This window comes from Typopeltis vanoorti, chromosome 11 (genome assembly GCF_054136105.1).
Source record: "Typopeltis vanoorti isolate ZY-2024b chromosome 11, IOZ_Tvanoo_1.0, whole genome shotgun sequence".
NCBI classification, from domain to species: domain Eukaryota; kingdom Metazoa; phylum Arthropoda; class Arachnida; order Uropygi; family Thelyphonidae; genus Typopeltis; species Typopeltis vanoorti.
In genome coordinates, this window is record NC_143559.1 from 36009068 (window position 1) to 36021883 (window position 12816).

At 35.6% G+C, this 12816-nt stretch overlaps 1 protein-coding gene across 1 annotated transcript in view; it reads left to right on the plus strand.

Annotated features, from left to right (window-relative positions):
* LOC150101444 (calmodulin-lysine N-methyltransferase) overlaps window positions 1–12816 on the plus strand; it is a 296337-nt gene that overhangs the window by 50210 nt on the left and 233311 nt on the right. The window contains exon 2 of the mRNA XM_090400523.1: window positions 6343–6518. Coding sequence (XP_090256649.1) covers window positions 6343–6518 — 176 coding nt within the window. The remainder of the gene's footprint in view (window positions 1–6342; window positions 6519–12816) is intronic.

Genomic DNA, 12816 nt, shown 5'->3' on the forward strand with positions numbered 1-12816 from the left:
GGTGACCGGATGAGGAGAACGTCTAAAAAAGATAACTGGTTGTTTTCTTCTATTTCGATAGTAAACTTTATACAATGATGCAAGGAATTAATACTGTTTAAAAAAAAAGGTAAAGAGTTTTTGCTGTGAGGCCAAATAGTAAAGATGTCATCTATATATCTTACCCAAAAGGATGGTTGAGGGAAAATAGATGAGAAGAGGACTTTTTCTAAATGTTCCAAATAAAAGTTGGCTAAAGCAGGAGAAAGAGGACTTCCCATGGCCGTTCCTTCTACTTGGCTGTAAAATTTATTTTGACATACGAAATATCCAGAATGTATTACGAAATCGAATAGTTTTATAATGTCTTGAGGAAAGATGTCAGCAAGTAATTTTAAAGTTTCCTTGAGAGGTACATTGGTATCATCATCATCACGAATCATGGGCTCACTGCCCGTTGATGTCTGATGCCTGTTTCACTATCTTCTTCAACCTTTCTTTGTCCAGTGCACAGTGTAGCAGTTTTTGTACACCCATTCCACACCAGTCTTTTATATCGTCTATCCATTCTCTGTATGGTCTACCTCTTCTGTTTAAACCATCCAAAATACCAAACATAAATGTCTTTATCTTCTGGTCCTCTCTCATTCTACAGATGTGTCCAAATAATTGCAGCTTCCGTTTTATAATCTTCTGCATTAGATTCTGTTTTGGTTGTATCTTCTGATAGAGCTCTTCATTGGTGATTTTCTGTACCCATCTTATTCTTAGAATCTTCCTGTAACAAGTTCTTTCAAAAGACAAAATTCTTTTTCTTGATTCCTTATTTATTACCCACGTTTCAGATCCTTACAGTACACTGCTTGAAGATGCATGTTTCCAATACTCTTAGTTTTGTTTGCAGACTGATCACTTTACTTTTCCAGTTGTTATCCATGGCCTTCAGATTTGTTCTTCCCTTTGCAATCCTGATCTTTATTTCTTTTTTGCAATCCAAGTCATATGTCAGTTTACTTCCCAAATATGTGAATTGTTCTACATTTTCTATATCAGTTCCATCCACTTGTATCTTTTGTTTCATGTTCTTCTCACCAAATACCATTGTCTGTGTTTTTCCAAAGTTCATAACAAGTCCAAATCTCTTCCCTTCCTCATTTAACAGTTTCAGTGTTTTTTGTAGTTCTCTTTCGACTTCTTCAATAATAACAATGTCATCTGCAAATCTCAGATTGTTAATTCTCATTCCATGTACAGATATTCCTTTGGCATCGTCTTTCATTTTATCCATTGCTCTTTCTAAATGTGCGATGAAAATGCTTGGTGATATTGGGTCTCCCTGTCTAGTACCTCTGCTTGTTTTAAACCATTTCCCCAAATCATCACCTATTCTGACTGCTGCAACTGCATTCTGATAAACATCGTTTAATATATCTATTAGTTTTTTTTATCAATTCCATAGGATTCCAGAACTGCTAATGTCACTTTCTGAAATGTAATACTGTCAAATGCTTTCTGAAAATCAACAAAGCAAGTATATATGTTTTTGTTTTTTCTCCTAGCTTTCTCTGCTATTAACCTCATTGTCAAAATCTGTTGAATTGTAGTTCTATCCTTCCTAAATCCTGCTTGCTCTTTCTGCAAGGTATGCTTCCAATTGTGTTCTCAGTCTTTCTGTCAATATGATCATCATCACTTTACCAATGTGACTTATCAAAGCAATTGTTCTATAATTTTTACATTCTAGCTTATTTCCTTTCTTGTATAATGTTACTAATATTGATTTCACCCACTCCTCTGGCATTTTCCCTTCTTTCCATACCATATTGCATAGTTGGTGCATTTCTGTAACCATACTTTCACCACCATATTTAATCATTTCTCCAGTAATGTTATCGTTACCAGGACTCTTGTTGTGTTTTAGCATCCTATTGCTTTTTCTACCTCTCTTCTTAAAATGTCCACATCATGCTTACCTTGTGGTGATATCTGCTTCAATTCTTCAGTGAGTTTCCCAATGCTATCTGAATCTAGTTTTTCTTCATATAACTCACTACAGTATCTTGTCCACCGCTGTACAATTTTTTCTTTATTCATTAATACTTTGCCCTTTTCATCTTTAATCGTGGTCTGTTTTGGTTGCCACTTTCGATTAATGGTTCTGATCATTTTGTATACCTCCCTTGTTTTATGTTCTCCATAGTACTGTTCTATATTGTTGCATTGGGCTTCTAACCATTTCATTTTATCCATTCTGACGGCTTTTTTCATCTCATTACACTTTCTTCTATATTGCTCTTCTATTTGTTCTGATGTATCCCTTCTTATCTTCAACATTCTTTTCTTCTGTACTAACTTCAGTGTTTCTTGTGTAATCCATTTCTTCTTGATCTTCTCTTCTTCTGGTACTGTTTCTTCAACTGCATCTTCTATCGCCTTCAGTACTCTTTTCACTCTTAAATTCGAGTTTTTTCTTTCTCCACACTTTTAAGTTTCTCTGCTAACACTGTTCTGTACCTTCTTCCTATTTCTGCTTCACTTATTCGTGCTGTATCTCTTCTATTCTTATGTTGGGGTTTATATTTCTTTTTCAATTTCATCTTGATGTTTGCAATCACTAAACTATGGTCCGAGTCTATATCCGCTCCTTGAAAAGTTCGACATTGCTGTACTGATGTTATCCATCTTCTTTTGATCATAATCATATCAATCATGTTTTTGGTTTTCCCATCATTTGATCGCCACGTCCATTTTCTACACTCCTTTTGTTGGAATCTTGTGTTACAGATCATCATCTCGTGGTCCACAGCACATTCTAAGAATTTTTCACCTCCTTCATTTCTTTCTCCGAAACCATATTTTCCCATGACTTTTCCCCAACCATCATTATCTATTCCAACTTTGGCATTCCAATCTCCTTCAATAATTAGCACATCTTGCTTTGGTATTGTTTCTATTGTCTCTGTCAGATCTTTGTGGAATAAGTCAATATCCTCATCTGTGCTGTCAGATGTGGGTGCATATATCTGGACTATTGATATGTTGAATGGCTTTGCCTGAAATCTTGCTACTATGATTTGTTCATTTACTGGTTTGCAGCCTAACAGTGCCTCTCGAGCTCTTTTGCTGAGAAGGAAGCCAACTCCTGCTTCGTGCATGGTGTCATGTCCTGACCATATTACTTCGCATCTATTGGTCTCTCCAGATGATGTCCATCTCATCTCTGCCAATCCTAGTATATCCCACCGATATCTCTTCATTTCCTCACGAAGTAGTTCTTAATTTTCCTGACATCCAGAGTGTCCGCACATTCTATGTTCCTACTGATAACAGTTCTGTTAGTTTCAGTTTCTGTTTCCTTTCGGTATCCCACTTTTCGATCCAACCCCGATCGCTCGATTGGTATCGCGGACCTTGTTTATCCGGGCGACGCCCGAGCCGGCATGTTGTAGCTGTTGGTTGTATAGACATCAGATAACAATCGTGTTTTTTCTTTACGATCAGAGCATCGACACTCATCTGACCAACCCTCCTCCTTTATCCAGGCTTGGGACTGGCATGAGACCCCTAAGGATCCCATGGCGGAGTTGGTATATAAAGATTCTATATCAAAGCTAACTATATGATCTGTAGATTGTAATGAGACATTTTTTAATTTTTTTCTAAGAAATCTGAGGAGTTTTTAAAAAAGAATTAGAGTTGCCAATGTAAGATTTCAATAATTTAGCTAGATATTTGGCTATACGGTAAGTAGGAAATCAATACAATCTACTATTGGACGAAGAGGATAGTCAATCTTATGGATTTTTGGAAGGCCATAAAATCTAGGAGGTCTTGCAAAATGAGTTTTAAGTCTTTCAATCATGTCTTTATCTAAACTGATGACTTCATCTAAGAGAGAATTTAATTTCTTTAGTTGTCTGTTGGTTGGATTATAATCAATTTCTTCATGTTGGATTATAATCAATTTCTTCATGTTGGATTATAATCAATTTCTTGATATGTGGAGCGATCTCGAAGCAAAAGAGAAAGTTTTCTTCTGTAATTTGCTGAGTCCATAAGTACTGTTGCTTTTCCCTTGTCAGCTTTGGTGATAATGAGGTTTCATTATCTCTATTTCCAGACCAAAATATTTGGTTAATTAAATATTTTTCTTGTGTTTTCGTGCATTTATCATTCAGTCTTATGTCACAAGTATCCTTAAGACAGCAAATGTCCAGTAGCTTAATTAACTGAAGGAGAGAGAATTCAGGGATGAAATATGAAATTATGCATGCCCTTTTGAGAAAGAGGATACTATGGAGAAGAAATTAAGAACTAGTTATCCCTTGACAGCATGAGGAGTATAAGGCATGGGGCAGGAAGGTGATGAGTGCAGCAAGCAAGAAGAAGAAATAGGCATATGAAAAGAGATTGGCTGAAGCAATACGGCAAAACCTTAGAGAATTCTACATTTATGTTGCTAGTAGAAGAAAAGGATGAATATGGAAGGCTGACTTCAGTTGTATAGAGATGGAAGATGGTCACATCTGCTAAAGATGTAGTGAAATGTTCAGTTAGTGTTTTGTCGGTGTATTTCATGGTGAGAGATTAGGAGTCAGAAGACTAACAGTTTAACAATGGGAAGTGGTTAGATATTAAAGTAACCCAGGGCCAGTTTTATCATTAGGCGAACCTAGGTAATTGCCTAGGGGCGCTAAGCTTCGGGGCATCAGATTTTGCTACATAGTTCGGGGAAAAAATTTATAGAGACAGTGTATAGGGGCGCTAAGCTTTGGGGCACTAGATTTTGCTACATAGTTCGGGGAAAAAATATATAGAGACAGTGTATAGGGGCGCCTAAAGTTTCTTTGCCTAGGGGCATCAGATACTCTCGGACCGGTCCTGAAGTAACCATGATGTTAATAACCCTTGGGACTGGGTTTGACATCATCACATATATTATGGGAATTTATGAAACAACTGGCAGGGCTTTTGACTTGGTTTCAACAGGAGTATGGCAACAGAAATAGTTCCAGAAGAATGGAAAGAAGAAAAAGTAGTGCCAGTGTGTAAGGGAAAATCCAAGTCAGCGGTGCCCAACTATAGGTAGTGTAATGAGGGTGTTAGAGACAGATTATAAACCTGGACTGATGAGAATGGAAATATTTCAAGGCAGCTGCATGGGTTTATTAAGGGGAAGTCTTGCTTTAGTAACTCATACAGTGATTTACCTGAATTTTGCTAAAGCATATGATTGAGTACTGCTGTTAAGCTACTGTTGCAATTGAGCAGGATGGGGATGGTTAAGAGGATGTAGCTTGATTACAGGGATAGGAGCCATTGACATGGGCAGGCTAAGGATTTCAATTTTTTATTAACTAGTTTTCACAGTTTTTTTTAAAATTTTTTTATTCATTTTTTACATGTTCTGGAAACCTTGTTCTAGAGACAAAACATGGAACTTTTTCAAACTGTTTCATGCCTCCAATAACCCTCAGCCTTTTGGCAGGAGAGCAGATATGCTAACCACTCTGCCAACCAGGCCAGCCACTCACAAAAGGTTTTGCTACGAACCTATAGTACATTTTGTATTGTGGGCGGGCTAAGGATTTTTTAAAATATTTTTATTAATTATATGTATATATATTTTGATATTTTTATTTATTTTTTTACATAGTCCAGAAACCCTGCTCTAGGGACCAAACAGAACTTTTTTTCAAGCTGGTTTAAGCCTGCAGTAAATCTCACACTGGGTGATGAAAGTCATCTCCCACCTGTTTTGCTATAGATTTTAAAAATGTTTGTGTGATATCGTGAAATTTTTGGACAAAAGAGAAGACTCTTGAAAACAAATGACTTATAAATTTGCTTGATTTTAAAGGCTCTGTTTTCATTTCCTTATTTATCATTGTTTATGCTTTATGTTCCTGAGTTTTATTTAACATTACCGTGGTCAGATTTCATTGTTGAGAACATAATCTCTATTATTAACATAATCTTAATGGGAAATAAATTCCTGCTTTACGAGTTTTTGCTTTTCAAGCACTTGCTAGGAAATGAATTAACTCGTTAAGTCAGGGACTAGCTGTGCTAGATTCTTCTCATGACATAATACATGATTGAGGAGATTGTCAGGGATAGTGGGTGTGTACATCATTAGTGAATGAATTTAAGCAGAGGCATACTAATCTTTCATCTTTATCTTTCATAATATTACCTTAACATTATCTAAGGGCCTCTTAGCACAAAATGAACATATTAAAAAAGTGTAATAATTTTAATTCATTTTAAATATTGCATTTATTTATTTATTTGTGATAATTGAACACATTTCAGTGTTCTGTTATTGCAGAAACTTTCAATTATTTGTTTTAAACTTTTTAGGCATTACATGAAGGTAGAGTGCATCATTCAGAAACATTTCCTGGTTCGGTTCGACAGTTCTCCACTTTTGGGCTTCTCCAGATGGTTCCCTTAGAGGGTCCTGAATTTGAAGATCCAAAAGGAAAGTGGTGTGAATGTTCTTGTTTAGAAGATTCTATGTTCAGATTACAAATAAGGTAGGAAAGTTATTTTAACTGTTTTTTAGTATAGCAACTTTTCATATTTTAACAGTTGAACAAGTGATTTTGCATGTGGGCATGAAAATATCTATTCTGTAAAACATGTTATTAATCTTATAGGAATAACTGATCTGAAATTTCATTATGAAAAATGACAATGCTATGTAGGAAAATAATTTTTATTAGTGTTGTGCATCTCATCATTATCACCATCATCATATTCTTGACATGCACCCTCAAGGGGTGTACAGGATATTATGATAATACTACATGAAAAACTTACACCCTTACTAACTGTGCATCTCAGTCAGATTAATCACAGAAAATTAAACAGTATTTGTTCTCTGATTTCAGATGTCAGTGGTAGATTTATTATGCATCAGATGAAATTGAAAATATCACTTGGGAACTCCCTCCCCAAACCCTCATTCTGAAAGGTATATATATTTAATACATATTATTGTAAGGTGAGGATAATCATATGCCAGTATGAAATGGCATTAAAAAAATATTAAAGGCAGAACTAAGCTTATACTGACATTTAAAATATTTTTTACGGTTAGATTAAAAGAAAAAAAACACATGCGCGCGCGCACACACACACTCTCTCTCTCAATGATTAGCTCAGTATATATGAAATCATCATAAAATAAGTTTCAATTATTACTTGTTATTATTAAATAATAATAATAAATTACATATTATTATTACTCTTACGATGTAATTAATAATCTACCTTATGCACGTATTCAACTAGTTTAGCAATGCTAGTGTAACACTCAGAAAATCCATAAGTCATCAAAAGCATATTGGGTGCTGGTGGTGTAACAAGAAGGCCTGGATAAACAGACACTTATCCAACAAATGAGCCATTGAAGTATTTTGTCCATCAGTCAAGACCTAAAAGAGCTACTTTTGGATAATTAATGCACCAACTTATAATCCTGAACATGCTTGATTTCTGGGGGCTTATTTTGATATTAGAGTCAAATTTCTCTCATGCAATACCATCCCCTATGCTCAAATAAATTCTTGGAATAATGTTTCTGCCTGGTCCCTCATTGCAGCCAGAAAAAACTCGTGGCCTTCAGTCATTCATGTATTTGACAAAGTTGATGCTAAAAGTACAATTTTAGATCAGGAAATTGTCAATCTTGGTTAATCACTGGATTTGGAATGGAGGTATTATTGATGATCATGGAAATGAGTTGACAGCAGAGGATATCTAGGAATTAGAGATGATGAGTGGGAATAATAGTAGTGCAGAAGAGGAAATTGAGCAAGACCACTATGTTGTACCATTGCTAGAATATTTTTTTTGTGTGGTTCAGTGTAAAGAGAATGGTTGTAGAAAGTTTTTTCCCACTTGGTTACAAATTAAATTAAACTTGTCAAGAAATTGTATTCTTGTGTAATCCTTTACCTAAGTGTAAGCAAACAAAGTTTTTTATTCTAGAAATTCAAAAAGATCCAAAGGAAGACCAATTTGTAGGTGAATTGATGCAGTAAGAAGTTCTCTAGAAGACAGAAATATAGTATCTAATAATATTGGAGTGCTGGCAAGTGATAGACTAATTTGGTAGAACATTGTTGACAGGGCATTAGTAATAATATATAAACTTAATCATGTAGTACTGTTATAGTATTTTGAGAGTGCACATCTGGGAATTGATGATGCACTGCATAATTTAGAACACATGATGAAAATAATGAAACCCAGATGAACTGGAGTAGAGTTCTCATAGTACTGATCCATAAAAAAAAAAAAGGGGAAATAAAACAATGTGAGAATTACATGTCACACCTGAATGCTTCCATTCTAGTGAGATCATCATCATAGTGATTGTACTGTGAAATCAACTTTGTATAGCTTTCATTGCATGAGGCCCAAATGATATTGTTGTAGTGGCTACATGGGATTCCAATTTAGAGACATTCGGTCCCAATCACAGAGATGGTAGCTTTGCACACAACTGTCTTATTTGGAGTATAACTTAAAGTTTTATTTATGCTGTTACACTACTATTATTAGATTATGCTAGTTTCTTATAATTGCTATGTCAGTATGATTACTGCAAACCTGCTTTTACAGCTACTAGCCACGACTGTTGCCACTAGAGCTGTTCATTACACCTGTTCTGATAATTTCACCAACAGGATTCAGTCATAATCCTGTGTTAACAATTCCTTTCTCATGCTGATTAAGCCTAAATTAATCTAAGTCTTTAACTAGACTAAATGCCACTCTTTGGATAGATCCAAATTGCTTAATCGGAGGATGATTCTCGATAGATCTCAGTATGGTAGTTACTTTTCTAAGCACAACATCTAGCACATAATCTGAATAGCTGCCTTAATGATTTTATTCTAGTCACCTCATCACCTGAGTATTTGTATTGTAATGGTACGGAAGCAAATCTGACTAATGAAATCTGACTAATGCATCGGGGCACAAATGGTATCATTGTAGTGGTTAGATGGGATTCTTAATTAAAGGCATTCAGTCGTAATCTTGTAGATGGTAGCCTCACATGACAGTTATCCTATCTGGAATAATAAGGATATGATATTGGAAGGAGAAAAGCTGCTCAAAATACTTCAATTATATGGTATCAGTATACTTATGTCGAGTATTTAAGTAGCAGTATTTAAGTTGTAAGTCATTATTTAGAATTGAAGGTGGTACACACAGATGATTTGTAAAATCAGGTGTAAGACAAGGGTACATGCTGTTGTCACTCTCAATTATTATCTGTATAGGTCAAATCATGAAAGAAAGTGACATTAAACCTGATATCAAAAAGTGCAGATGTTAATTTCAGCTCTCCACTTTATGCCGATAATGACATACTGTTAAATAAATCCATTACAAGTCTGCAGGATTGATTCCCCCTGATTAAACTGAATAACTGCTTAGCATAAATTTCAGCAATAAAAAGACAAAAAAAAAATTAGCTAGGAATATTGAAAACATCAGTTGCATCTGGAATGATGCAACTGATGTTTACATCCTACATATAGAAATAAGTAGCAAAAAATATTACACTACTTAGGCACTAATTTCACTACATTCACTAATTTTCAGTGAATATGGCAAATTAAATATGGAAATGGACAACAGAAAATAGAACAAGAAAATTGGTATGGTGGAGAGCCACCTTAATTTTTATATGGAATAAGATGATATTTAGTCAGTATAGACAAAGCCCTTTTGTTGGAAAGACCTGGGTTCAGTTCCCATCAGTGACACGAGGAATCTTTATCTGGTCTCTTTCAACTAAAGGTGAGTTAACCAGTCCCATATGGAGGTGGAGGATTTTTCCCCTCAGTAACTCAGGTTTTTCATCTCTCAAAACAAGCAAACCGGTCCCATGAACACACACACAGCAACAGTCATAAAATATACTACCACAAGGAAGGCAACCGGGAAACCACCTTGCTCATAATCATCTCCCTAGTATGGTAGCATATAGCTACCCCCCACCAGCCGTATTGCTGAGAGAATAGGATAGGAGGTAGAAGAAATTAATCCAAATACTAAATTAGCTGTATATAAGACGTTCAATCCACTTTTAACTTATGGATCTGAGAGCTGTATTAGAAGTTAAACAGTTGATCAAAAACTGGAGACCACACAAATGGGAGTTATGAATAGAATTAGGGGAGTGAACAGACGACAGTTGATCAAAAAATTATTATTATTATTTAATAACGACAATCAGCATTGGCAGAATTCATATTAGGAAGAAACTTTAGCATTAGCATTCAGTGGTCACTTAAGTAGAATGGGGAAGGAAAGGTTAGCAAAACAGGTGTTTTATGCTAGTATGGCAGAAAAAAGATCGAGAAGAAAGAGAAGACCAAGATATAGGTGGATTAATGCAGAAGCATCTTAGGGTCACAGAAATGTGCTGTTGCTCTTGACATTTTCAGTGCTTTTATCATGTTTAGCATTGAGACTTGCTAAGCCTCAATGGCCATTCTTTGGTCTACCTGCTGCCCTCAATAATTGGGTAGCCAGCTTTCTCTCTGTTGTTATTGTGTCATGGTTCCACTCCTTAAACTTCACCACCAATGCAGATGTGCCTCAGGGCTCTGTGCTGTCAGCTAATCCTGTTTATAGATTTGCTGATGATAGTACACTCCATTCATCATGCTCATTTGACCAATCATTTAGTTCTCAGACTTTCCAAGTTTCATTTCTCGGTAGTGTCTTAAACATTTATCTCCATACCATTCTTTGTTGGGGTGAGGACAGTCTGGTTGCCTTCAATGTCACCAAAATTCAATCTTGTCTTTTCTCTTGCAAAAGAGATCTCAGCTTGTCTACCCTTACCCTTAGTAATACACAGATCATCAGACAGGATCAGATCTCTTTCCTTGGACTAGGATTTACTTCCAGCCTCTCCTGGCATAAACACATTACATCAGATCACATCTTTTCTGCTCAAGCTGCTGCTTTTTGCCCACTGAGCTACTTCTTCTTATGGCTCTACAGCCCAAATTGAGTCTTGGACTCTTGGATTTGTTGCCTCCAATCCTCTCTTTCCAAAACTTTACTTCTCCAGTTTGGACATTGTAGTATGATGTTATTAGGTGTCTATCCATCTTGTTCTAGGTTTTGGTCTTTTACCAATAATTTGAGCTGTTAACCCTATACAAATCCCAAATCCATCCATCCTATTATTTAAAGATATTTTAAAAATAATAGGACTATTGTTTCATTTTCTTTCCTTTTTTTGAATTTTATTTTAGGGAAAAGGTTGTTAATTTTATCTAAGAAACTGATTCTCCACTTATGTGTGGTCAAATGGCAAAAATTGGGAAATTTGTGAAATAATTTGATAAAAGTGGTTATAAGGAGTAGTCCATAGTACAACCTTCCACTTGCTTGTATAAATTACCTTGCCAGGAAAAATCCAGAGTGTATAGCAAAATCAAATAATTTAGGGATATCAGCTGGAAGTCCTTACAGAAGAGAGCATTGAATACATATCTAATGGAACACTGGTGAAGAGGGAAAGAATGTCAAAGCTCATTGTGGTGTCACAGCACCAAAAATGGAATTGAATGCTATTCGTAACTTATTTTAACTGTATTATAGCACCAATTGAACTAATTTATAAAAAAGATGTTTATTAAGTGGCTTATATTTTGCTCTGGATTTCAAACCAGTATCTTCAGCGCACAACTACATGCTATACTTAGCACATGACAATGAGTAAGTGACACAGTTCAAATTGTAATGGATGAAAAATTGCCGGCTTGGTTGCCTGAATGATTAGCTTTATCTACTCTCCAGCCAAAAGGCAGCGGGTTCGAATCCTGCCAATGGCATGGATGTTTGCTATAGTCTATGAAAATACTAGTGGTGGTAGGCAGTAGATGGCATTGGTGTAGATAGTTGTTCGTTGTATAGTTGGTGGATTGGGTAGTGGAGACAGAGAGTTGTAGAGTAGGTGAATTATTATTACGTGACACCTCCAGGTTTCACGTAATAATAATAAAAATTTAAAGTACTGGTTTGGGAGCCTCTAATGTTATAAAAAAGAAGTATTACAGCTATGTTGGAGTTGATCTCAAGATAACAGTCTCCCAAATTTTTGGCAAATTACTGCTGCCATACTTGTTCAGATTAGAAGAATTCTTCATTGCCATGGCTGACTCTAAAATTAATCTTTCTGACCTGTAATGACACCTATATAGCACATTGGTTTTCTTCCACCTAATTCCATGTGAAAGGGTGTCCAAAGTGTCTGATAGCCTCCTAACCCGAAGAAGTATGGTGGCAGTAATTTACCAAAAATTTGAGAGACTATTGAGATCAACTCCTGTATAGTTGTAATACTTGTTTTTTATAAAATTAGAGACCCCACCCCCAAACAAGGACTTTAGTAGATCTTTTGTCCATTACAATTTGAATTGCTTAACTTACTCATTGTTGCGTGCTAACTGTAACACGTAGTTGTGCTCTGAAGATGCTGGTTTAAAATCCAGAGCAAAATATATGCTATTTAAGTTATACATATTTGGTCATAAAATACTTAAAAACGAGACTTTTTGTGGTTATGAGACCATCGGTACTTTATTAATAAAATCCTGCCAACTAGTTTCGCTAGCGACTGTCTAGCTTTGTCAAGGCTGAACAATACACACAAAAAAATATGAGAGAATACAGAAGCGTTGCTAACTGTTAGGCAGTTAAGTTTGAAACTATGCGTGACAATGCGTGCATATGTTGAGAAGCTTCAGTCAGTATCATGAATATGTGATGTATGCACACGTGTTACATGAT